We start from the raw sequence: 26,448 nt of genomic DNA, 5'->3' as shown, positions 1-26,448 counted from the left end.
CAGTGACCATCTCCCGTCACACCATCACCCATCAGTGAACGTCACCTAAACCCACACCACAAAGTGACATGTATGGCAAAATAGGTGAACCCTCCACCGGAATAAGAGGCCGCTTACTAGAGGGCAAGCAAATCGGACGTTTGGCTATAGCTCAGCCGCGGCCTTTAACTCCTCAGGGACACGGAATGGAAGAGGTTAACAGCAGACACTCAATGAAAGACCGCTCCAATTCAATTATTTTTTTTTAACAATTAATCAATTTTAGTTTCTGTTTCCAAACGGTACTTCTTGACTTGAAGCACTAGATGGCGAACGTGAGCAGCGGGAAGGAATGGAAGCGATGAGCGATGGCCTGTGCCGGTCCACTCTCTCTTTGCTTCCCCTGCTGTAGGTTTGGTTATAAGAGTTTTTAAGTTTATCTTTTTAATAGATGGCTTTGACTGTCAACATGAAGATTATAAAAGTTTTCAGAGTGATTTATATTGCCCGGCGGTGTAACGCCGCGCCGCCTAGTAAGGCCAATCTTTACCACACTTAAGATGGCGTTTTTTGCAGCTAGTGTGTCGCTTTTCACAATAAACGCTAGCCCTATTTACATGGTTAATCACTGCTAAGCCCTACCCCCATTGAGAACATCTTTTGATGACGAAACGCATCTGGGAGGCCACGCAGAGCTCCTTGTATGCCGGCCGGCATTTGTTTGGATTTTACACGCTGTTTTTAAACCTGTGTTTGTGAGTATATCTAATTTTTATATAAATAAATCTTTTGTGAAACGGAGTTGCGCTATGGTACACCTCTCTTTCTTGTCCTAAACAATTGAATTGGAGCGGTCTTTCATTGAGTGTCTGCTGTTAACCTCTTCCATCCCGGGTCCCCAAGAAGTTAAAGTCCGCAGCTGGGCTTTAGCCAAACGTCCGATTTGATTGCCCTCTGGTAAGCAGTCTCTTATTCCGGTGGAGGGTTCACCTATTTTGCCATACATGTCACTTGGTGGTGTGCGTTTGGGACACTATTTACAGTGATCTTATCAAGAAGAGCCCTATGATTAAGTGTTATATCTTTCCTTCCTACAGACTTTTTACCATTAAGATTGAGTCATGGTGTAAGATATATGCAAATTGACTTTAATACACCATATCCTCTAAGAACCTTGTTAAGAAACTTGTAATATCTGTGGCGCGGCTTTTCTGTTTTTGTATACCTGTATTATCTGTGTATCGCACGCTAGCTGCTGCCTCTAGTGGGTCTTTTTTTGGGTATTATTAGCACAGTTTTTTGTTTTCCATAGTGAACGTCACCTGCCACCCATCGTACAACCCATCAGTGAACATCACCAGCCACCCATCGCACAACCCATCAGTGACCGTCACCTGCCACCCATCGCACAACCCATCGTATACAGCTACCCGCCACACAGCCAAAATGTCCAAAAAATGGTATACCGTCGAAGAGGCGGTCCAGATCCTCTCAATGACCGATGAGAGCACCGTGGAGTTCTCATCAGATTCCATTTCTGATTCCGAATTGGAAGGTGAACCGATTGAATATAGCAATGATTCGGATGAAGAATGGGTCCCTCCTAAAAGGGCACGGCACTCTGAAAACCAGGCAGCCGCCAGCAACCAGGATTATATTCCTAGGCCCAGTACCAGTGCTGCCACCAGCAATAGGCCCAGTACCGGCGCTGCCGCCAGCAATAGGCCCCCGGGAACAAAGGCCCAGTACCAGCGCTGCTGCCAGCGAAACCCCTTACAAACAAATACCCAGGCCCAGTACCAGTGCTGCCACATCACACCCGAGTACCAGCACAAGAATTTCAACCCCCCCCCAACTATTGGAGTGTCACGTCCCCCAGGAGCCAGGGCCACTACATTCATGCCAGATGTTCTTGCCAACCCAACATGGCTGCCTTCTGGATCGGGATCAACAATTATTCCCCCTTTCACAGCACAGCCAGGTGTGCAGGCCACCACCCAAAATTTCTCAGAAGTTGATTACCTTCATCTGTTTTTGCCCGACACTTTTCTACAGTTAATTATCGACCAGACAAATTTTTATGCCCAGCAGTATATTGCCAACAACCCCCAATCCTCTTATGCCCGTCCATTTGTGTGGAAAGATCTAAATTTAGAGGAGTTCAAATTGTTTATTGGCCTCACCATAAACATGGGGCTTAACAAAAAAAATCAAGGACATTCCTATTGGTCCACCAAACCCATCTACCACCAGCCCATTTATTCTGCCACAATGCCCAGGTCCCGATACCAGATGATTATGAGATTCTTTCATTTTAATGACAATACCCAGTGCCCTCCCCATAATCATCCAGATTCTGATAAGTTGTACAAGATTCGCCCCCTGATAAATTTCCTTTCCCATCAATTTGCAGAACTCTATGTCCCAGAGAAACACATATGTGTGGATGAGACCCTGGTACCCCTTTCAGGCCGTCTAGGAATAAAGCAATACATTCCTAGCAAAAAGGCCAAATATGGAGTCAAATTTTACAAACTTTGTGAGAGAGCCACGGGATATCTTTATGCGTTCCGCATATATGAAGGAAGAGATTCCCAGCTCCAGCCCCCTGAGTGCCCGGCCTACATGGGCACAGCTGGAAAAATTGTATGGGACCTGGCTTACCCACTCCTGAGAAAAGGATATCATCTTTACCTAGATAACTTTTACACTAGCCTGCCCCTTTTCCGACACTTGTATATTGAAAAAACCCTGGCCTGCGGAACCTCCAGAAAAAATAGGAAGGGCTACCCACAATCCATTGTGAACAAAAAGCTGCGAAAGGGGGAAAGAGCAACAGTGAGGTGCAACGAAGTGCTGACCAAATAATATACACCAATTTGGGTTATTTTTACCAAAGATATGTATCAGTATAAATTTTGGCCAAAATTTATGAAGAAAATTGACTATATTGCTAAATTTTATGACAAAAACTAAGAAAAAGGCAATTTTTCACGAAATGTACGGTCTTTTTTTGTTTATAGCGCAAAAAATAAAGAACCCACGAGTGAATAAATACCACCAAAAGAAAGCTATATTTATGTGAAAAAAAGGACGCAATTTTTATTTGGGTACAGTGTTGCATGACTGAGTAATTGTAATTCAAAATGTGAGAGCGCCGAAAGCTGAAAATTGGTCTGGGTAAGAAGGGGGTTTAAAAGCACTGTATTGAAGTGGTTAATACATAGACATTACTAGGGTCCCAAGTATGAGATCCTATAATAGCTTAAAATTATCAGAGACTGCTTAGGTCAAATTCCGGCATTAGTTCAAAGGACCTTCCCAAAGCATTTGTGCTGACCATAAACCTTATCTCAATCATAAATTGAGAAGTTGCCAAAATGTCTGGGTTCGTTGTCATTTGTTTGACATATAGGACAACTTATTATGGTTTTTATAGGCCCAGGTCACAGGGGACCATAAATCCTGATTAACCCTGGATGACCCTAACATTAGGAATTATTCCTTAGACACCACTGCCCCCTACAGGTTAATATCAGCATGGTTCAAGATGGTCACCCACCAAAACATATTGTCATGTGACATTGTCAGTCACGTGATGGTGCAATACACACCCACTTTTGGGGGAGATAAAAAGTGATTGCAGAGGACAGGAGAGAGGCAGCTCGATCTCTAGGGGGTCTGATGGCTGATGGGAGCTGATCTCTGATGGAGGATGGGAGCTGATCTCTGGATGGCTGAAGCTGGGAGTCTGAATCTTGAGCTGATCTCTCTCTGAGAGGATCTCTGAAGGAAGCTGGAAGGGAGAGATTGAACGCAAACATGTAGCAATGATTCAAAGAAGTCCTTCATTGCAGAGCTTGTGTACAATATGACATTTGTTCTGTACACATATATAAGAAGTAGTAGGCAAGAGATCTGTTTGGTATTGAGAAGAGATAACACAGTGTCAAGGTAAACACAAGCTAATTACTAGAGTCCGTGGAATTCATGGGAAGGTTATGTCACTATGAGTTAACAAGGTTTTAAATATACCAGGATGATTTATATAAGAGCTATAAATATACCTTGTCATATAATGTAAATATTATCTGAACATTCAACCATCATGTATCTCTGATTGTAGAAGCATATCAATTATTTGTTTTATCACGAATTGTACCTGATTTTAATTTTTGCACTATAACTTTAGTTAATAAATATATAAATAAATATAAATAAATATATTTTAAATATTAATTTGTGTTACTTGTCCTCAAAATAGCATGGATAAAAGAATCTTGATATCTTGTATTGTAGGAAAATTGTATATCTCCCAAAGCACAGATTTACATATTTCCATAAATACAATAATATTTTATATTTCAGTATAAACATTCCAATGGTATATGTAGGCTCTATGCCAAGATACGTCAATGATTCTGACAAGCTACAGTGCCATGGGTTGCAAACTTCTTGATAAAGGCAAATCTAGATCTCTGGAGATGGACTTGTAACCTTGAGATTGTTGATATTTTTCCACAATTTGGGTTCTCAAGTCCTCAGGCAGTTCTCTTCTCTTCTTTCTGTTGTCCATGCTTAGTGTGGCACACACAGACACCCAAGACTCATTTAACTTCTCTCCTTTTTATCTGCTTTCAGGTGTGATTTTTATATTGTCCACACCTGTAACTTGCCCCAGGTGAGTTTAAAGGAGAATCACATGCTTGAAACAATCTTATTTATCCACAATTTTGAAAGGGTGCCAAGAATTTTAACCAGCCCATTTTTGGAGTTTTGTGTGACATTATGTCCAATTTTATTTTTTTCCTCCCTTTTTTTGTTTTGTTCCAATACACACAAAGGGAATAAAAATGTGTATAGCAAAACATGTGTTACTGCAATACTTTTCTGTGAGAAATACTTGATTTCTGGAAACATTTCTGGGGTGCCAACTATTTCGGCCATGACTGTACACATGATTGAGGGGGGAATGAGTGCATACAGGTGAGGTTGCCGGTGTGTGGATTCAGTGGGATGGCCCATGGGCAAGCCCTGGGGAATGTTGGTGGACAGGCTTGAGGGGGCCCAGGCCTAAAGCTGTGTAGGGGGGCCCAAAAATGTATGATGGCTGCTCTGTGTCTATTGTATTGTTATTTCTAAGAAGCAGGAACGCATATACATTTTTCACAAAGCTCATGGGTAGGTATCACTAGAAAATGTCATTGCTTGACTATAATCGTTACACATCTGTCGTGAAAACTGTACAATGGGTGGCCAATGTCATGAAAAGTGAGAGCCACATGTGCTCCTCCTCACCTTATTATTGCCTTGGTTCCATATTATTTCGTTGGGGTCAATATGAATTTGGTCTTCCTCTTTAGCCCATGGTGTGTACAAACCAACATCAATATAGCTTTTTGATGGTATGGAACCGAAAGCACACATCCAATTAGCTATTGTGTATTGTAAAGGAAATTCACCGTTGTCATCAAAGAAGGTCATTCTGTCTGCGATCTTGAATGGATTTTTTATTTGTTTCACATATTTATGCAACTGGGAGACAAAAAAAAAACTCAAACAAGTTAAAGTCGAAGTTTAAACTGTTTATATTTTGTGTTCCTTTGTTTCTATCGCGCTTTATCAACATGTTATCTATTTAACCACAGCCAACCAGCACACAACGATATACGCCGGCTCAGCTAGGCAAATGGGCGCAAAGGTATGTCCCCTTTAACAACTTAAGGACCGCCTAATGCCGATATATGTCGGCAGAATGGCAAGGCTGGGCACATGGATGTATATATACGTCCCTTTTAAGAGCCCAGCCGTGGGTCGCACGCGCACGCGACCCGGTCCGACGCTCCGTGACCGCACCCGTGGGGCCCGTGGACCTGATTGCCGCCGGTGTCCGGCGAATGGTCACAGGAGCTGGAGAACATCAATGATGTCAGTGATCGTCTGTTCCCTGATTTAGGGAACGGCAATCACTGAGGTCACACGTCCAGCCCCGCCCCCCTTCAGTTAGAAACACACATGAGGTCACACTTAACCCCTACAGTGCCCCCTAGTGGTTAACTCCTTCACTGCCATTGACATTTTCACAGTAATCGGTGCATTTTTATAGCACTTTTCGCTGTGAAAAATGACAATGGTCCCAAAAATGTATCAAAATTGTCTGATGTGTCCGACATAATGTCGCAGTCATGAAAAAAAAACGCTGATTGCCACCATTACTAGTAAATAAAAAATTATTAATAAAAATGCCATAAAAATATCCCCTATTTTGTAAATGCTATACATTTTGCGCAAACCAATCGATAAACGCTTATTGCAAAAAATATTGAATTTTTTTCAAAATTGTCGCTCTATTTTTGTTTATAGCGCAAAAATAAAAACTGCAGCGGTGATCAAATACCACCAAAACAAAGCCCTATTTGTGGGAAAAAAAGGGTGTCAATTTTGTTTGGGAGCCACATCGCACGATTGTCAGTTAAAGTGACGCAGTGCCGAATCGCTAGGATTCTTGTTGGACCCTTTGCTGATAATACTGTATTATCTATTACTATTACTATTCTTTTCTTATATAAAGCTTGCATTATTTTATACTGGTGTGCATCTATATACTTATATGCTGGTTGCAGTAATATTTCTGCTCCCAATTACTATTTTCAACCACATCAATACCGGGGGGCACTTAGACCTCCTTCCTGCCCAGGCCAATTTTCAGCGTTCAGCGCTGTCGCAATTTGAATGACAATTGCGTGGTCATGCTACACTGTACCCAAACACATTTTTTTTTATTTTGTTTCCACAAATAGAGCTTTCTTTTGGTGGTATTTGATCACCTCTGCAATTTGTATTTTTTGTGCAACAAATAAAAAAATACATACAATTTTGAAAAAAAAAAGATTTTATTTGTTTCTGTTATTTTTTTGGTAAATACTGTATATACTCGAGTATAAGCCGAGGTACCTAATTTTACCACAAAAAAAATGGCAAAACTTATTGACTCGAGTATAAGCCGATGGTGACAATGCAGCAGCTACTGTAAGAGGAAAAGAGGGTCAACAATGCCCATTTGCATGCCTCACTGTGCCCATTGCAACCTCACTGTTCCAATTGTCACTGTGCTCATCCTCACTGTGCCTATTGTCGTCACTGTGCCCATTGTCATCACTGTGCCCATGTACCTGAAATTGAATAACTTGAGGCTGCGGGCGTCCATGTTTAAAACTCCTGGTCCCTTTCGTGATAGGCAGCTGACACAGTTCTGCCTATCACGGACATTCTCTAATCCTCTGACTCAGCTTCCCAGCAGACACTGTGTTCAGTGTTCCTCCAATCACGGAAGTCCAAGGGTGAAAAGCCATCCGTGATTGGCGGAACACTGATAACAGTGTCTGCTGGGATGGGTGAGGATCAGAGAACGTTTGTGATAGGTGTTTCTCAGACAGAGTTCCGCCTATCACGGAAGGGACAAGAGGAGACCGCGAGTTTTAAATGATGGACGCCCGCAGCCTCTCAATATCGCAAGGTACACTGACACGAGTATAAGCCGAGGGGGGCATTTTCAGAGAAAAAAAAGGGCTGAAAATATCGGCTTATACTCGAGTATATACGGTAAGTATGTTTTCTTCTTCAATGACGGGCACTTTAAGCATTATTAAAGTCACTGCTCCTGAAAAAACAGCCGTTTTTAAAACTTTTTTTGCATTGATACATGTCCCCTGGGGCAGGACCCGGGTCCCCAAACACTTTTTATGACAATAACTTGCATATTAGCCTTTAAAATTAGCACTTTAGATTTAAAACATTCAGGTCCCATAGACCTTAACAGGGTTCTAAACTTTTGGTCTGTTCGCAGGTTCTGGTGTAAACTGAACAGGGGGTGTTCAGCTTATCCCTAATGCAGCCTCTGTGCCCATAACATGCAGCCACTGTGCCTATCATATGCAGCCTCTGTGCCAATCATATGCAGCCTCTTACACATAAAATGAAGCCACTATGCCCATCATATTCAGCCACTGTGACCCCCTCTCAGCCTACTCGCTGTCTGACCGGCACTTACCCCATCTTGGTGGCGGGTCAGGCAGCAGGTAATGGCGGTGAGCTATGGGACATGCAGCGGGTCGGGGACGAAGACTCCTGTATCCTCCATGGTTCCCGTGTGTCTCTTCTTTTGTTCCGCTAGGTGTCCAACAGGAATGTCTGCACCTTCAGCCAATCAGGTAACGGGTATTAGACCTGCGCTTTCTGATTGGAAGAGAGGTGGTTTAGTGTTAGAAAAGCAAAAATGTATTTGCTTTTCCAACACATCTGGGTGGACTCCAAGTGCAATATTCTGCGCTCTAAGTCCACCTTTTTTGAAGCCTATTAGAGCTTGTGGCTCTAATCAGGTGCTTAAAAAAATACCACCCCCCGCTGTAATTCAGGCGTCCTGCATCCGAAAAGGGGCCGGACGCCTGAATAGGGGGTGGCTACAGTGTCCATGGATAGATTCATGCAATGCATGAATCTATCCATTCTACATATAGAGGGTGGCTGGCGAGAGGGGGCGGCGCCCATGTGCCCTTAATGATTGGACCACCACTGGCACTATATGAATCCTGTATAACATTTTATTAAAGCTCAAAATGTTTTTGTCAAAGTACTCCTTTAAAAAACCTTCTAATGCCGCGTACACACGGTCGGAATTTTCGTGGGAAAAAGTCCGGGAGTTTTCCATGAAATATTCTGAACGTGAGTATGCCCCATCAGACTTTTTCTGTCGGAATTTCCAACAGACTTTAGATAGAGAGCAGGTTCTCTATTTTTCCGTCGGAAATTCCGACAGTGTTTTGCACAGTCAAAAGTCAGACCGTGTGTATGCGGCATTACATTTATATACAAAAAATAATTGACAGAAGGTGGTGCTATACTGTTTTACCTGCTTAAATCTGTTAATATTAAAACTACGATTGATCTTGGTGAAATAATGTATAGCTTCAGCCATCGCTTCTACCGCAAAATACACTTGTACAGATTCTCCGTAAAGCGTTTGTCTGCCAGATATTGAAACAGTGAATCTTATTAGCGTGTGACTAGAAGTGGTAACATTTTGGAAATAAATATTCTTTCCATTTTGAGTTGATGTTATATTGTATAATGTAACGATCAGATCATTCAACAAAAGCTGAACTTGTGGACGTTTTGACAATAAATCGTCATCAAATAGACTTGTATTTCTAAGAATTGGTAGATTCGAAAACTCAAAATTCAAACATGTTATAAAACTTTGGTACAAAGTTATTAAGTTGATTTTCTCTAAAGTCCAGGCTGGGGGGAGGATAAGTATATTGTCTTTGTTGATCCGAGTGTATTCGACAATGTATTTTTCAGCATTGCTTGTGAAGGAACCACAAAGTATTAGAACTTTACAATTTACTTTATGAAGTGAGTCTGTCCACTGATCCATTGCAGCATAATTTACAGTAATTCTTTTTTCAAAAGCCACACAAATCTCCTGGGAAGCCAAATGTCTCTTCAGAATTTGTGCCTCCGTCTCTCCGGTATCATCATCTGAGAAAAGTATTCCAACCCAATTCCAGCCAAAAAGTTTCACTAGTTTGGTGATTCCTAAATAACAGACATGATCATTCTGAACGGTCCTGAATACATGTGGGTAAAGGAGTCTGTCACTCAATGAGTAATCGGTGGCTCCATAGCTGACCTGAAAAAGAAGAATGTTAAAGCATAACTCCACTTTTGCTGAGAAAAAAAAAAACATTCCCCTCTGAGTGATTGATGTACATTATAACGATTGATACAATTTGTTGCAGATTTCCACCTTTTGTTATTCTGAAGAACCGGTGCTATTTAAATTTAGAGGGAGATCAGAGTGTTAGTTAAACTCTGATCTGGTTATTGTGTTCAAATATAGGTCTTGGCTGTGCTGTGGGCTGTCTGTTGTTGCTGGGGTGCTCTTCCCACCCCAGGACAGTAGGTGGCAGCAGTAGAGTCAAGGTTTGGGTGCTCTTCCCCAGCAGCCAATCAGGAGGGTTGAGCCTCGCTGTGCATGCTGGGGGAGGGTATTTATGGGGCAGATGCCATTGTTCTGAGTCGTCTTCTTCAAGTGCGGCATCCACATTTAGGGTGTCTGCACCACGGCACCCCGGCGTTATGGCCTACCCGGCCGGGGCATGCGTGCCACGTGGAGTTCCTGGTTCCGGGACCATGTTGGTCCGGAACGATTGAGCTGTGGCAGGGAGCCCAGTGGTCGACTTGGTTCCCAATTCTGAAGATCCCAAGCGGTTTAGCTGTTCGGTGGGGAGTCCATCTGAGGAGAGCCAATGAGAGGCTGGCGATACAATAGGGTCTCGACAAACCACCGGAGATCGAGGTATCCGGACACTGAGAGGCTGGTCACCTGTCAGTCGGTACCTGAAAGCAACTTGAAGGAGATCCAGGCATAATTCTACCGAGGAGGTTCATCTCCGTAACTACAATCAGGAGGGTCTGTGGCAGAGACTTTTCCCAAAAGGTTCCAGTTTACTCCAGGAGGGTCTGTGGCAGAGACTTTTCCCAAAAGGTTCCAGTTCACTCCAGGAGGGTCTGTGGCAGAGACTTTTACTTAAGGGTTTGAGCGATACTCTGTCTGCCAGGTCAGTGAGAGAGGCCTGTCCAGGTACGCTATTCCCACTCAAGCAGGAGTGGCGCAAGAAGTGTTGCACGTGGGAGCAGGATTGTTTCCCTATTGCTACGCCTGAATTTGCTATTCTTCTTATCCTTTTAACTATACCTTCCTCACCACAAGTTTTATTGTTTTTACAAGGCTGGGTAATAAAGAGAACATCAAAAGACACCTGTCGTGGACATTCCCTTACTACTGCTATATGCACCATACACCCCTAGGAATTTGGAGAGCCACGAGGTAAATGTGCCACCCAAAACAAACCAGCAGCTCCTTTGGGGGTAGTGCTACACGTGTTTGTCTGTGAAATGGGTCTAATGGGAGTGGTTTCATAATTTTCTGTCAGGTGTGGAGCTGAAGAGCACCAATGAGGAAATCTGCTGGGCCTCCATCCCTTTAGACGTGTTCCTATTGGAAATATATCACCAACAATAACATTTTTGTTGCAGGGGACGCCTGAAATCTAAATTATATCTTAGGCAGACTTCTGGGCAAATTGGGGAGCCAATCACACAAGCAGGAAATGATGTTTCTGGTGGGGGGGGGGGTCAGTACACACACTGGCCCAGATTCAAGAAGCACTTGCGCGGGAACAAGTGTGATTTGCGCCGCGCAAGTACTGATTTGCTCCTATGCAAATTTGCGGCTGATTCTGTAAACCAGTTAAGCCTGAAATGCGGCCATTTTCCCGCGCACGCAGCCTAGCTGTTCCTGCGCAATTTTCGCGCAATTTTGCGCGGGGTGTAAGTTGCGTCTTCATGGAATTCCCTCAGCGAATATGCAAATTAGGTACTGCCGATGATTCAGAAACATGCGCGTGTGATGCGCATCTTGCGCTGGAAGCGTGCAAGCTTTTTTCCCTGGGCAAACTTGCTCCTGTTAAAAGCAGGGGCAAGTTAGCAAAAGATGGCCAAATGTCATCTGAAGGAGCGCGCAACTTCAGCAGCACCTAGACAGACGATCTGAACAAGCAGAGCACCCACATTTTCGGGACCTCACATCTGTGCACCAACATGCCAGGGGCAGCTATGGTTCTTGATATTCTATTGACTGAGCCGACTCGTAGGAGGGCACGGGAGAGAATTTACAGAGGGCGCTACAACCTTTTTCAGATGACTGATACTGAGGTGTATCGCATGTTTCGCTTTAGCCCTGAAGTCATCCTTGAGTTGGTAACAATCCTGCAGGATGACATCAGCAGCCCGACCCATCGGGGACAGGCAGTGCAGCCACTGGTGAAGGTAGTGGCAACCCTTCATTTTTTGGCAACTGGCTCATTTCAGCGCACAGGTGGAGTGGTGGCGGGGATGTCCCAATCCAGCATGAGCAGGTGTGTGCACCAAGTGATCCCTGCAATACTCAGACGAATGGGCACACAATTTATCAAACCAACCACGGCTGACGTGCGGCAGAAGGCAATCAGTGATTTTTATTTATTAGCCAGATTTCCACGCACTGTGGGTGCAATAGATTGTACCCATGTGGCACTACGCCCCCCCCCCCGGCTCCTCGAGCATATCTACTGCAACAGGAAACATTGGCATTCGATAAATGTGCAGATGATTGTGGATGCACATGGCCTCATATGGCATGTCCGTGCCAAACACCCAGGGTCAAGCCATGACAGTTTTATTTACCGACACAGCCCCATCCCAACCGAGTTTGACCAGAACATGTATGGAGACAGCTGGCTGATTGGTGAGTGACATGGGTGTCAGGTATGACTGCGTTGTGTGTGTTCAGCAAAAAAATGTAGACATAAAATTATTTTTTTGTTTTTTTCTTTGGGCCAAGGGTGCCCCGGCTCTGGCTCCTCAATCTCCGTGGTGCGGAGGAGGCATGGGGTGGGGATGGAGGGGTGGGGGGAGGAGGGGGGGAGGAGCATCAACCCCTACTTCCACACTCCTTGCAGGTGGTGGCTGCATGCCCTCCATGGCGTTGGCCAGGCGGGCAAGGATGGTGTTGGTCTGGGCCAACATCCGCATTTGGCGGGTGGTGGTATCCCGCTGATGCCGGCGGGTAACTCTCGCCTCCTCCTGCACTGCAGCGGTATTGGCCTCCACCGCAGCTGTCATCCTGCTTAACAAAGCTGGTGTGGTCTCCAGAGCCACCAAGCAGGTGACTATGGCCTTAGAGTTGCCACTAATTTCCCCCAGGCTCTGTGCCACATGTTTGTCCCGGTCCTCATGCAGGGTGAGGGCATGCTGCATAGAGGTGGAGGTGGATGCCATGCTGTCCGCCAGACGACGCACCTCTCCCACCATGGCCCCTATATGGCGGGTCTGCAGGGCCTGCTCCTCCAGCAGACCGTCACGGAGGCTGGAGGATATATGCCTCGTTTTGGACAGAGCCTTCCTGGGAGGAGAGGCTCGGCAACGGACAGAGGGAGAAGGGGAGGGGTCCACAAGGGAGGGGCTTGCCCTGGAGGGGCTTGCCCTGGAGGGGCTTGCCCTGGAGGGGGATGACGTGCTGGGCGGGGGGGGGGTGGTGGGTTGCACAGGGATGGTGGTATCCTCCTGGAGGGAGCCAGAGTCCTCCTGGATGAGGAAAAAGGAATCCTCCTCCAATACCACTTGCTCCTCCATACTTGGCCCCGGTATGATCTCCTCCTGGACCAGCATAGCCAGAATGTCCATGGGGCCTGACTGGACCCCTGGCTCTGGTCTGGATGGGCTGGGTCGAGCCGCAGCCGAAGACGGCCCAGCTTCTTCTTCCTCATCACCACCTGTGGATGACACCAAAACAACATATTTTGCTGGTGCAACACACTTCTCATATGTTCACTTGTACCCCCTCCCATGATGCACAGCAGATATGAAAGAAAAATAATACTTACATCTTCACTTCTACCCACAAATATGTTCACTTGTACCCCCTCCCATGATGCACAGCAGATATGAAAGAAAAATAATACTTACATCTTCACTTCTACCCACAAATATGTTCACTTGTACCCCCTCCCATGATGCACAGCAGATATGAAAGAAAAATAATACTTACATCTTCACTTCTACCCACAAATATGTTCACTTGTACCCCCTCCCATGATGCACAGCAGATATGAAAGAAAAATAATACTTACATCTTCACTTCTACCCACAAATATGTTCACTTGTACCCCCTCCCATGATGCACAGCAGATATGAAAGAAAAATAATACTTACATCTTCACTTCTACCCACAAATATGTTCACTTGTACCCCCTCCCATGATGCACAGCAGATATGAAAGAAAAATAATACTTACATCTTCACTTCTACCCACAAATATGTTCACTTGTACCCCCTCCCATGATGCACAGCAGATATGAAAGAAAAATAACTTACCAGTCCCCAAGTTCCCAACAGTGGAGTCGTACCCTTCAAGTCCCTCCACCTGCTCCTGCACGAACGTTTGTGCAATAAGCTGCTTCTCCTGATTGAGCCAGATCATACATCGCGGACCACCTCCCGTGCCACCGGTATGCTTCCTGATAAGAGCCAGTTTTTCACGGACCCTGCGCCTCATATCATTTAATTTCTTCTGGATGTCATCCCAGGTACGCACTTCATTACCCAGGGCATTGATGTCCAGGGCAATGGCTTCATATATAGCCCTCCTTTGGGCAATGGTGGTGTTTGGCCGCTGGGCACCATATAGGACTTCCTTATGCTGCTGGAGTGCAGCAATCAGGATGTCCATCTCTGCAGCCACAAAGTTGGCCTTCCTTTTTTTGGTCCCTTTGGGAGGTGCCATGTCTTGCAAAAGGGCTGAATTTCCTTGCTCAGGGGGGGTAGGAAAAAGCAGGATGAAATTCAGCAAAGAACCTGCGCAAGTCTGCTCCTATTTATTTGCTCAGTGCAAGCAGCTGAGCAGGATTTGCCCTGAAATTATGCTAGCAAACCTCTGCTGAGCCGAAAATTCCTCATTTACATAGGGGCACACCCACTTTGACTTGCACGGCCTTGCGCCCTCAGCTTTGCCTTAAACAGGAGCAAATTAAATGAACAAACGATTCCTGAATCAGGTGGCAATTTGGCAAAATTGCTCCAGCGCAGAGAAATTCAGCTGAGCGGCTCAGGTGTAAGTAATGGGCAAATCTACCTGAATCTGGGCCACTGTGTACAGAACAACTCCAGGTAGTCATATTGCTTTGCATTTATATAAAATTACAGTGGCATCAGATTGAAAAGGAAAGGTAATTTTTAATAACAGGGGGGGTTTGGGTCCCTTGAGGACTGGGCCGACTTCTCGGTCGATAACCAGTACTGTAGAAGGGATGGACAGCACCTAAATGAGGAGGGTGCAGATCAGCTGGGAATGAAGATGGCCAAAAAGTTAAGGGGGTTATTAAACTAGGTGATGGGGTAAGGGTCCAGAGGTAGAGATAGTCAGCGCTGAACATATTCCAGAGGGTAGTATTGGGGGCATTAGTGGTAGGGTAACCAAAGCACATAAACCCAAGGTAAGTATAGTAGCAAGTCCTAGTTGCAATCTCAGAACACCTAGTAAGAGGATAGTATGTGACCGGTCTAAACCATGTGACATGTTCACCAATTCCAGGAGCCTGGCAGACAAGATGGGTGAACTAGAGATACTGTTGCATGAGGAGGATTTGGATTTTGTGGGAATTTCAGAGACCTGGTTCAACAGCTCTCATGATTGTCTGGCAACCATTCAAGGGTATACCCTTTATCGCAGGGATAGAGAAGGTAAAAAAGGGGGAGGGGTATGCCTATATATCAAGAATAATGTACAAGTGAATGTGAGAGATGATATCACTAAAGGATCTAGGGAGGAGGTGGAATCCTTATGGGAAGAGATCCAAAGGGATGAAGCTAAGAGGAAACAAATACTGGTGTATGCTATAGGCCCCCTAAACTGAGGGAGGACTCCTATTACAATTTGGATTAGCAGCAAGGATGGGAAGTGTTATCATAATGGGGGATTTTAATTATCCAGACATAGACTGGGCAAAGGGAACCATGCATTTGTCTACGGCCTCGTACACACGGCCGAGTTTCTCGGCAAAAACCAGCAAGAAGCTTGCTGTTTTTTTTTTTTTTTTGCAGAGGAAACCGGTCGTGTGTACACTTTTCAACAAAAAAAAACGCAGAGGATCCCGTCGGGCCAAAAAGAGAACATGTTCTCTATTTCCTTGACGGCAATGGGAAAATTTGGCTCGCCGAGATCCTCGGCGGCTTCACAAGGAACTCGACGAGCAAAACGATGTGTTTTGCCCGTCGAGTTTCTCGGCCGTGTGTACGAGGCCAACGGCTTGCCAGTTCCTAAATGTCTTGCAGGACAATTTTAGATGGTAGATGCACCAACTAGAAATAAAGTGTTACTGGATCTACTGATTACCAACAATACAGACCTGATCACAGATGTTGAAATACAGGGCAATTTAGGTAACAGCGATCACAGGTCAATTGGTTTTAGTATAAATTACACAAACATAAGAGGAATACAAAGACACTGAATTTCAAAAGAGTCAACTTCCATAAACTATGAATCTTGCTAGAAGGCATACATTGGGATAAAATCTCAGGAACAAAGAACATGGAGGAGCGATGGGTTTGCTTTAAGAGAATATTAAATAAGGGCATGAGCCAATGCATCCCATTGGGTAATACATTTAAAATAGTGAGCAAAAGTCCTGGATGGCTTAACTCCAATGTAAAAATGCATATGTAACGGAATGACCCATGACAACCAGAGACTTTTGAAGGATGTGGGGTACTCTTGTGCCAGCGTCACTAATGACTGTTGGGTCTAGGGTCATCCTGTGCCCCTTTTGGGCATAGGGTGACTGGGAAATATTAATTATAAATTACATGAGATGGGACATTACTGATAATTCATGTTGCAGGATATCTTGATATATTACAAGTGGTTATTCTGACCCCACCAGGTCAGTGGAGTGTTTTCATTCAATGTGAGGACATATGCTTTTGAGGTGTTAATTGGGGCTGCTCCTAAACATTCCATTGTGTGATACTAATTCAGGCTGTAAAAGGTCATATGTCTAGCTTTTAGGTCTGCTCCTAAGACCTCTCATTATGTATGCTAATACTGTTTTATATGTGGAATGTGACTTGTCTTTGTTTTCAATTTCTTTTTATTCAATTTTTTAAAACACAGATATATTTTGCATTTCATTGCCAGTAAGCATACGAAAGAAATTTTCACATTTAAAATAGGTTCAACATTTCATACACATAATTAACTAAAACAACTACACATAAAACAACAAAATGGGTCAATCCTGCATCCTTCTGATCTTTTACTCTCTCCTCTACTATAATTCTTATCCTTTCTACCTCCCTTAACCATTCTTGTATCGGGGGGGCTTGTTTGTCCTTCCACCTTTTCGGGATCGATATCTTTGCTGCGTTTAATAGTATTGGGATAATTGTCGTTTTATATTTTTTCCTGGGGATAGTCGTGGCATGGAACAGACATTGCCAAGGGTCCAAACTAATTTCAATTCCACTGATCTCCTTAACTAGCTCTAATATTTGGACCCAAAATAACTGAATCTTCGGACACTGCCACCAAATGTGGGCATGAGTTCCCACCTCCCCACACTCCCTCCAACATAGAGGTGACTCCTGGGAATTTATCTTATTTAGGTTTCCTGGAACATAATACCATTTAACTAATAATTTAAAATTAATTTCTTTTATCTGTGTATCCACAGAAGTAGAGTGGACATAGTCTAAAACTCTACTTCTCATGGTTTCTGGCAGTGGCTTATAAATGGTAGAAATTCCATGCCTATTTATCCCCTTTTGATCGACTAATTTTTCCCATACATTCAACCTACCAACCCCCCGGAAAGGTTTTTGGAGGGTGTCTACAAAATGTTGCAGTTGTTTATATCACCAGACTTCCCAAGGAGTGGACCCATATCTTTCACGCAATTCAATTAATGAACATAGGGCATTTCCCCTCATAACATCCCTTAATCTCAAATAGGACGATGTAGTCCATTATAAGTATAATTTATTATCTATCCCCAGAGGGAAATAATTTTTTCCTGTTAAGGGCATTAGGGGGCTATTATATTGTCCTTGTATATTTTTAATTAGCTTCTCCCACATTCTTAAGGCTTCTAGAGTAATCGGGGCCGCTTCCTCCAAGGGGCCTCTGAACTGCCTAGGAATCCAAATAATCTGCCCTAACTCAGATTTACAGATTCTTGCCTCTAATTCTGCCCATTTTTTCTGCCGAGGGGCACAGGCCCAATCCATGACCCTCTGCACGATTGCTGCCTCATGATATTTTTCAAGGTCCGGGAGGAATACCCCTCCCTTCTCTTTTGATCTAGTTAATGTCCGAAAGGTGATGCAGTTACTTTTGTTGTTCCACACAAATTTCTGTACTACCGATCTCAATGTTTTAAAAAATGCCCTGGGAATATTTATCGGCAAGCTTTGAAATATGTACAGAGCTTTTGGAAGGATCATCATTTTGACCACGCTTATCCTGCCAAACCATGACTGTCTGTGGGCAGGATATCTTTTCAATTCATTTTAAATTTTATTCAGCAAAGGCAAATAGTTATCTTGATATAAGTCTACAGTTGATCTTGACAGAAGTACTCCCAAATATTTTAGACCTTTTTGTTTCCATCCGAAAGAGTATAATTTTCGGAGGTCTCTACTCTCACTTGTTGGAACCAAAATGTTCAGTATTTCTGTTTTTTCCATATTTATCTTTAAGTTTGATACCTGCCCATATTTTCCCAGTTCTTCCATAGTTTTTGGGAGAGTTTGCAAAGGGTTTGTTATATACACCATAATGTCATCCGCAGAAGCAGATATTTTATATTCTTGACCCCCTACCTCTATACCTTTGATTTCCTGGTTTGCTCTTATGGATGTTAAGAAAGGTTCCAATGATAACACAAAGAGCAAAGGGGAAAGTGGGCAGCCCTGACAAGTTCCATTAAAGAGCCTAAAGCTTTCCGAAAGGGTCCCGTTGACAAGAATTTGGGCCGTAGGAATAGAATATAAAGCCTCTATCCATTTAATCATATGGGGTCCTATACCAAATTTATATAGAGTCTGCAACATAAAATCCCAGTCCATCCTGTCAAAGGCCTTCTCGGCGTCTATCGACAGGAACAGGGCTGGTCTTTTACTTTTCTTTGCTTCATGTATAAGGAGGAATGTTTTTAGGATGTTATCTCTAGTTTCTCTACCGGGAACAAAACCTGCTTGATCTTCTCCTATAAGTTCTGGCATATAGAGCTTTAGGCCCAGATTCTCAAACGACTTACGACGGCGTAGTGCCATGTACGCCGTCGTAAGTCCGAATGAGAGCCGTTGTATCTATGCGGCTGATTCTTAGAATCAGTTATGCATAAATTCGGCTAAGATACGAGCGGCGTAAGTCTCTTACGCCGTCATATCTTAGTTGCATATATTTACGCTGGCTGCTAGGTGGCGCTTCCGTAGATTTCCGCGTTGAATATGCAAATTAGCTAGATACGCCGATTCACGAATGTACGTGCCCCCAGCGTAGCAAGATAGGTCGTTTACGTAAGACATACGCCGGCGTAAAGTTACCCCTCATAAAGCAGGGGTAAGTCATGTTAGGTATGGACGTCGAAAACGTATGAACAGCGTCATGTTTTACGTCGTTTGCGTAAGTTGTCCGTGAATGGGGCCATTGAGCGGGCGTAATTTAATTTGAAAATTCGACGTGATACTGAGCATGCGCGCGCATGCGCCGTTCTAAAAAAGCGTCATTTACGTGGGGTCATGATTAGTTTACATAAAACACGCCCCCTGTTCCTCATTTGATTTAGGCGCGCGTACGCCGGCACATTTACACTACACCGCCGTAACTTTAGACGCAAGTGCTTTGTGAATACAGCACTTGCTTCTCTAAGTTGCGGCAGCGTAGCGTAACTACGATACGCTACACCCGCTTATATTTACGCCGCCCTACGAGAATCTGGGCCCAAGTCTCTCGGCCAGTATCCTCGCGTAAATTTTCATATCCTCATTGATTAAGGATATTGGCCTAAAGCTAGAGCACATTGTGGGATTTTTTCCTTCTTTTGCTAAGAGAGATATATAAGTGCCTAGGGCTTCTCCTCGTATCTTAAGTCCTTCCCTTATTGAATTCATATATAAATGATAATAAGGAGACAAAATTCCACTAAATTTCTTAAAATATAAAGATGTATAACCATCAGGGCCGGGACTTTTCCCTGCCTTGCTATCTTTAATAGCCTGCTCTATTTCTTCTCTAGAGATTTCTCTAGAGATTTCCCCTTGAATCCTCCTCTGCTATTTCCGATAGTTTTATTTGCTTCAGATATCCTCTTATCTTATTTTTTCTATCCTGTATATTCCCAGGGTCCTGAGGGTCATTTACTCTATATAGTGATTGATAGTACTCCGTAAAGATTTTATTAATGTCTCTAGTGGAATGTTTCATCTCTCCTGATTTATTTTTTATCTTTGCTATATAATTTGGATTCCTTCTCAGTTTTATCTGCCCTGCAGTCTCCCTGATTTGTTGCTGAAACTATACTGCTTTTTTGCCCTTCCTATGAAAATTTGTTTAGTATCTTGCTCCAGCATATCTCTTAAAGCTTCCCGCTTTCCCATCAACTCCACCATTACTTCCTTATCATTTACTCTTTTATGTGTCTGTTCCAGCTCCTGAATCTCCTGTAATAATGATTGTTTTTGGGCTGTCCAGATTTTTTTTCTCCTAGCCCCTTCTGCAATCAATCTCCCCCTCATGAATACCTTATGGGCTTCCCACAAGACAGTTGGTGCAATATTCTCTATATTGTTCTCTATAAAGAAGAGAGACAGTTCCCCTTCCAAATCTTCCACTATGGCCTGGTCGTATAGAAATGATCCGTCCAACCTCCAGGATCTCTGCCTATCCGGTATATCTTTAAGTTCCAAGCTAACCACAACCGGTGCATGATCCGAGAGGGTGATCGATTTCACTTCTGCCCTTATTAAACCTTCCAAGAGCTGATGGTCTAGGAACACATAATCAATCCTTGAATATGAGGCATGTACCTGGGAGTAATATGTAAAGTCCCTCCCCCTTGGGTGCAGGACTCTCCATGCATCCACAAGATGTTGCTGATGTAATTTTTGTTTGACAGACCTCAAATGTTTTCCCTCCGACCGGAGAGAAACAGGCTGTGTATCCAGACTCGGGCCGAAGACAAAATTCAAATCTCCTGTCATAATCACTTTTCCTTCTCTATAGTGTTCCAGTTTATTCAATACATTTTTTAAAAACAGGCTAGGGTGGACATTAGGACAATACATATTTACTAGTGTATATTATTTATTATACAAATGTCCCTTTACAAATAAAAACCTTAATTTGGGGTCTGATTCCATTGCTTTTAAAATAAATGGGGTATCCCTATCAAAGCCCACCACCTTTGATCTTTTGTTGGAGGAGTACCCGTGAATCCATACTGGAAAACCTATAGAGTTCAGGCCCACCCTAGATGAATACTTAAAATGGGTCTCTTGCAAGAAAACTACATTTGCTGCCAAACCTTTCAATTCCCGCAATATTTAAAGACGTTATCTCGGGCTATTTAGACCTCTGACGTTATATGTATCTATCCTTAAAGGAGGCATTCCTTAATTAATTGCGGCTTATATTGCTGACTCTTTATTGCCGTAGGTACCAAGGCCAATTCTTGTATTTTTCCAGGGTCGACCCATACAACCAACGCAAAACAAAATGACACAACTAAACAACATAACACCACCCCCATGAACTTCCCCCCTCCCCCCACCCCTCCCAACTTACATTGAATATCAATGTTATGGCCCATCCAGCTGCTGCCTAGATATGCAGCGCCCAACCGGATGGGGCAACTTCTGGGGGATATTGTATGACCTCCCGATCACTCGGACCTCATCCCCGCTACAGAGATGGTCCCGGTAGATCGGAGGGGCATCGCCAACCTCCATCGTTCCCTCCCCGAGCAAACACCTCTTCTCTTACCCACCCTCCCCCCCTGCTGCCAATAGAACTTATTTATTTATTTACTTACTACTGCTCAATGTTCTAAACTTTTTTCCACGGCTGATCTTTTAATTTCTTCCATTCTGATGGCTTTTTTCCCCAATTTTCTATTTGAGCACATCTAATTTGTTACAGAAACCCTTCAGATCCTCTGGAATTCTTTGCTGTCAAACAGGCTGGGAAACCCCAACCATAAACAATCTTTTTTTCCTGTAGTTGTTTTAACAGGGGCTTCAACGCCCTCCTGCGAGCCAGAGTCTCTTGTGCTAAATCTGTAAAAACCAGGATCTCAACTCCCATATGTTCAATCGGTGCAGAGCTCCTCAAACCCTGTGTAACTTGCTGTTTAGTTTTAAAGTTTGAAAACCTTGCTATCACATCTCTCCTTGTTTCTGTTGAGGGTGTAGTTATTCTTTGTACTCTATGCACTCTTTCAAATGACATGGGGGTTATTACTTCTCCCTTCAATGTTTTATTGAACAATTCACAGATTGTTGTTTCTAAGTTACTGTTCCCGACTGACTCTGGAAGTGCGCATATCCTCAAGTTGTTACGTCTATTACGGTTCTCTTGATCTTCTAACTTATACTGGATATTCCTCATTTCTACCCATTCCGATTCTACCCTCTCCTGTAACTCCAAAATCACATTTTTTATGATCATCTAAGTGGGCTTCCGATTCTTCCATCCTTTGTAATACATTGGGGCTGATTTACCAAGCCTTTGCTCCATGACTCATGGAGCAAAGCCAGGAGTAAAAGCCGTTTTGTCATTTACTAAAGAAATACGCTGCCAGTGCAGTGTATTTCTTTATTTACTATAATGCCTAGTATGTCCAGGAGAGGGCGCATGGTGCACCTGTATAGACCTGGCGTACGGCATTTAGAAATGTAGATAGAAGGGGTTTGGGCGGGAGTTTATTAGGGGAGGATGTGAGGTGAAGTGGGGAAGTGTAGTGACATGTGTTTGTTTAAGTTTCCCAGGCCGAATTGAAAGTGAAAGTGTTTTTTGTGAAATCGATCGCCGTACGCCTCAAGTAGGAATAAACCTCGGGGAAACCTTGCGTGCGGGGCAAATACGTCCTTTCACGCATGCCGTCTCACTATGCCGGGAAAATCTTGGTAAATACCAAGCGGCATAGCAGCCTTTGCGCGGCTTGAGTCGGCACACGTAAAAGGCTGAACTGTTTTCAGCTTGCGCTGACCATGAAGGGGAACTCCGCGCCAAATTTCAAACAAAAAAACGGTTCTTAGGCTTGGTCTGGAACGTAAGGGGTTAAACCCACGCCGAAAACCAGCGTGGGGTTCCCCCCAGATCCAGACCAAGTGTCATGAAGATCCTGCCAGAAACAGGCGACTTAGATTTTGCGGTTCCCGATCGCGGCTACGATCACGCATGCGTGTGCATGCACGGGTGCACACGCCTATTGGAGCCAGGCGGGGTATTTAAGCCGGCCCCTCACACACCATCCCTGCTGTCTGCTCTACAGCGTTGAGTACCTGAAACCTGATCTGAGACTTACCTGTGAAAGACCCCGGCTTACCTGTGACTATTCCAGCCATCCGCCTGCACCTGATCCTTGGCCTGTTCTGACTACCCTTCTGCCTGCACCTCTGTACCTCGCTGTCCGCCCCGATATCTGACCCGGCTTGTCTGACCTTCTGTGCTGATCCAGTCAGCTCCAGTCTGCTGAAAGATTCCAGTTTGTCCTAGTTCCAGTCCAGCTGAACGATTCCAGTTTGTCCTAGTTCCAGTCCAGCTGAACGATTCCAGTTTGTCCTAGTTCCAGTCCAGTTGCTGAGCTGATCCGGTCTGCTAAGCTGATCCAGTCTATTGGACCTATCCTCTCTGCTGAGCTGATCCTGTCTGGTGTGGGTTTCCAGTCTGCTAAGCTGATCCAGTCCATTGGACCTTTCCTGTCTGCTAAGCTGATCCAGTCTATTGGACCTATCCTCTCTGCTGAGCTGATCCAGTTCCGGTATTCCAGTTCCTGTAAGGAGGCTTCTACTAGACTGACCCACTGCCTCTTCCTGTTGATCCTGCCAGGCACCCGTGCCCCTCCTTACTCCTGTGCCTTCTGTTATCCTATCAGGGGGCCACGAGTGGGAGCTGTAAGGGAGGCCGACCTCTGCAATTCGGGCTCATCACCATCAGGTACGTGACAGTAGCAGACAGCCATGTCTGAGCCCGAGCAGAGAGTCTCCCCTATGGAAGAACTGTGTCAGCACCTGGCTGGTTTAACTGAAGCAGTTAAGAATCTTCAGCACGGCTACACCCAGCTAGAAGAACGGGTGCTGGTTCTGTCCAACCCCACTGGAGCCCAGGGATCTTCCCACGCATCCACCTCTTCTGCTGGGACAGGATCGACACCAACTGTGGTGATGCTTCCTCCGGAACCCAGGGTCCCCACACCTGAAAAGTTCTCTGGAAATCGAAGTAGCTTCAGGGCCTTTCGTAATTCCTGTGAGCTGTATTTTGCCCTTCAGCCACGAACCTTCTCTCTGGAAGTTACCAAAGTGGGCTTTGTGATCTCACTACTTACTGGAGAACCCCAAACCTGGGCCCACCGCCTCCTAGAACGAAAGGATGAGTCCGTGACCAACCTTACCACCTTCTTCAACGCTATGGCACAGCTTTACGAAGACCCCCAGCTTTCAGCAACTGCAGAAGCTGCTTTACGCACCCTTCAGCAGGGTCGCAGGGCAGCAGAGGACTATGTCGCTGAGTTTAGGCGGTGGAGCGCAGATACAGACTGGAACGACGCTGCTCTTCGTTACCAGTTCCGCATGGGACTATCAGATCCTCTAAAAGATGAACTGGCTAGAGTTGGGGTTCCACAGACTTTGAATGCGCTGATCGATTTAGCCATACAAATCGATCGACGCCTAAGAGAGCGAAGGGCTGAGAGAGCTACGGGGTTTTCTCGTCCAACCTGGATGCTTCCCAAGGCCCCAAGTCATCTACACCCAGTACCCATTGCATCACCAGCCCCTACAGCTGACACACCTGAGCCCATGCAGCTGGGCGTCCTTCGCCCTTCCCTTACTCCTGAAGAGCGTCAACGACGTCGTGTAAATAATCTGTGTCTGTACTGCGGTGGACCCAGCCACTATGTCAGGAACTGTCCTCTAAAGCTCCGTAAGTGTCTCTCCATGTCTCCTAGCCATACAGACTTTATTACCCAGCCTGCATCTCACCTTGCCCTTTCTGTATCGTTCCAGCTTCCAGGAAAGACTCTGCTAACACCTGCCATTATTGACTCCGGGGCCTGTAGCTGTTTCATGGACTCATCTTTTGCTGCTAAACACCAAATTCCTCTCCTTCCCAAGACCCATGGACTTTCTGTTCATTTGGCTGACGGGTCTGCTATCAAATCAGGCCCTGTAGTTCTAGAGACTGCTCCGATACTTGCCGTTATCTCCAGTTCCCACCATGAACTTTTACGTATGGACATAATCTCCTCCCCAATATTTCCTGTAATCCTTGGCATGCCCTGGCTACAAGTCCACAACCCTGCCATCAACTGGGCCACAGGGGAGGTTACCTTTTCTTCACCGTACTGCCAGCAATTCTGTGGGCCCCAAGATCCTCATGGGCCATCTACCTTACTATGCCTGGAATCTGAAGCCGAAATACGCCAGTCTATTCCCGAAGCCTACCATGATTTTCTGGACGTATTCAGTAAACAAAGGGCAGAGGCTCTACCACCCCATCGAGCCTACGACTGTCCTATTGAGCTGCTTCCTGGGGCCGAAATCCCTTTTGGTAGGATTTTCCCCTTGACAGAGGTAGAACAAGGGGCATTGAAGGAATACATAGATGAAAACCTAAAGAAGGGGTTTATTCGCCCGTCCACATCTCCAGCAGGCGCAGGCATCTTCTTTGTCGAGAAAAAGGACCATACCCTTCGACCTTGTGTCGACTACAGGGAATTAAACAAAATCACTGTGAAGAACCGTTATCCTCTTCCCCTGGTGCCAGAGTTATTCCAGAGACTGGGGGCCGCCACGGTTTTCACCAAACTTGACCTCCGTGGCGCCTATAATCTAGTCCGCATCAGGGATGGGGACGAGTGGAAGACGGCCTTCCGTTCTCGATTCGGGCACTTTGAGTACTTGGTGATGCCCTTCGGATTGTGCAACGCACCTGCTACTTTTCAGTATTTTATCAACGATGTCCTCCGAGACTTTTTGGACTTATTTGTTATCGTCTACCTGGACGATATTCTAATCTTTTCTTCTTCCCTTGAATTCCACCGCAGGCATGTCAGAAGCGTACTGGGCCGTCTTCGTCAACATGGTTTATACGCAAAAGCTGAAAAGTGCGAATTTGAACAGGAAAGTATACCATTTCTGGGGTTAATCATCTCCAGTGAAGGCATCAAGATGGACCCCCAGAAGATTTCTGCAATCCTGGACTGGCCAGTCCCAGCAGACAAAAAGGGAATCCAACGTTTCGTTGGTTTCGCCAACTTCTACCGCAAGTTTATCAAAGGCTTCTCGGCCATCATTGCACCAATCACCCAATTGACCAAACAGGGAACCCGCTTTCATTGGTCCCCTGAGGCCCAAGGAGCCTTTGAGGCCCTTAAGGAACTCTTTACCTCTGCTCCTGTTTTGGGACACCCAGATTCCTCTCTACCATTTGTTCTTGAGGTAGACGCGTCTGAAATTGCCGTAGGAGCAATACTTTCCCAAAGACAAGGAACCAAGGCCCAACTTCATCCAGTAGCCTTTTTCTCACGTAAACTCTCAACAGCAGAGAAGAACTATGATGTAGGGGATCGGGAATTATTGGCAATAAAA

General features: G+C 44.8%; 1 protein-coding gene across 1 annotated transcript in view; it reads right to left on the bottom strand.

The window, feature by feature from the left end:
- The window catches only part of LOC120943585 (taste receptor type 1 member 2-like), a 31,190-nt gene extending 8,944 nt beyond the window's left edge, over positions 1-22,246 (bottom strand). The window contains exons 1-4 of the mRNA XM_040357366.1: positions 22,153-22,246; positions 20,383-20,627; positions 8,888-9,670; positions 5,278-5,514 (exon numbers count right to left, since the gene is read on the bottom strand). Coding sequence (XP_040213300.1) covers positions 5,278-5,514; positions 8,888-9,670; positions 20,383-20,627; positions 22,153-22,246 — 1,359 coding nt within the window. The remainder of the gene's footprint in view (positions 1-5,277; positions 5,515-8,887; positions 9,671-20,382; positions 20,628-22,152) is intronic.
- Between the last annotated feature and the right edge of the window lie 4,202 nt (positions 22,247-26,448).

The sequence above is a fragment of the Rana temporaria genome, chromosome 1, assembly GCF_905171775.1.
Source record: "Rana temporaria chromosome 1, aRanTem1.1, whole genome shotgun sequence".
Lineage (NCBI taxonomy): Eukaryota > Metazoa > Chordata > Amphibia > Anura > Ranidae > Rana > Rana temporaria.
Note: the sequence above shows the minus strand (reverse complement) of the source record. Positions and strands in the feature narration are given on the sequence as shown.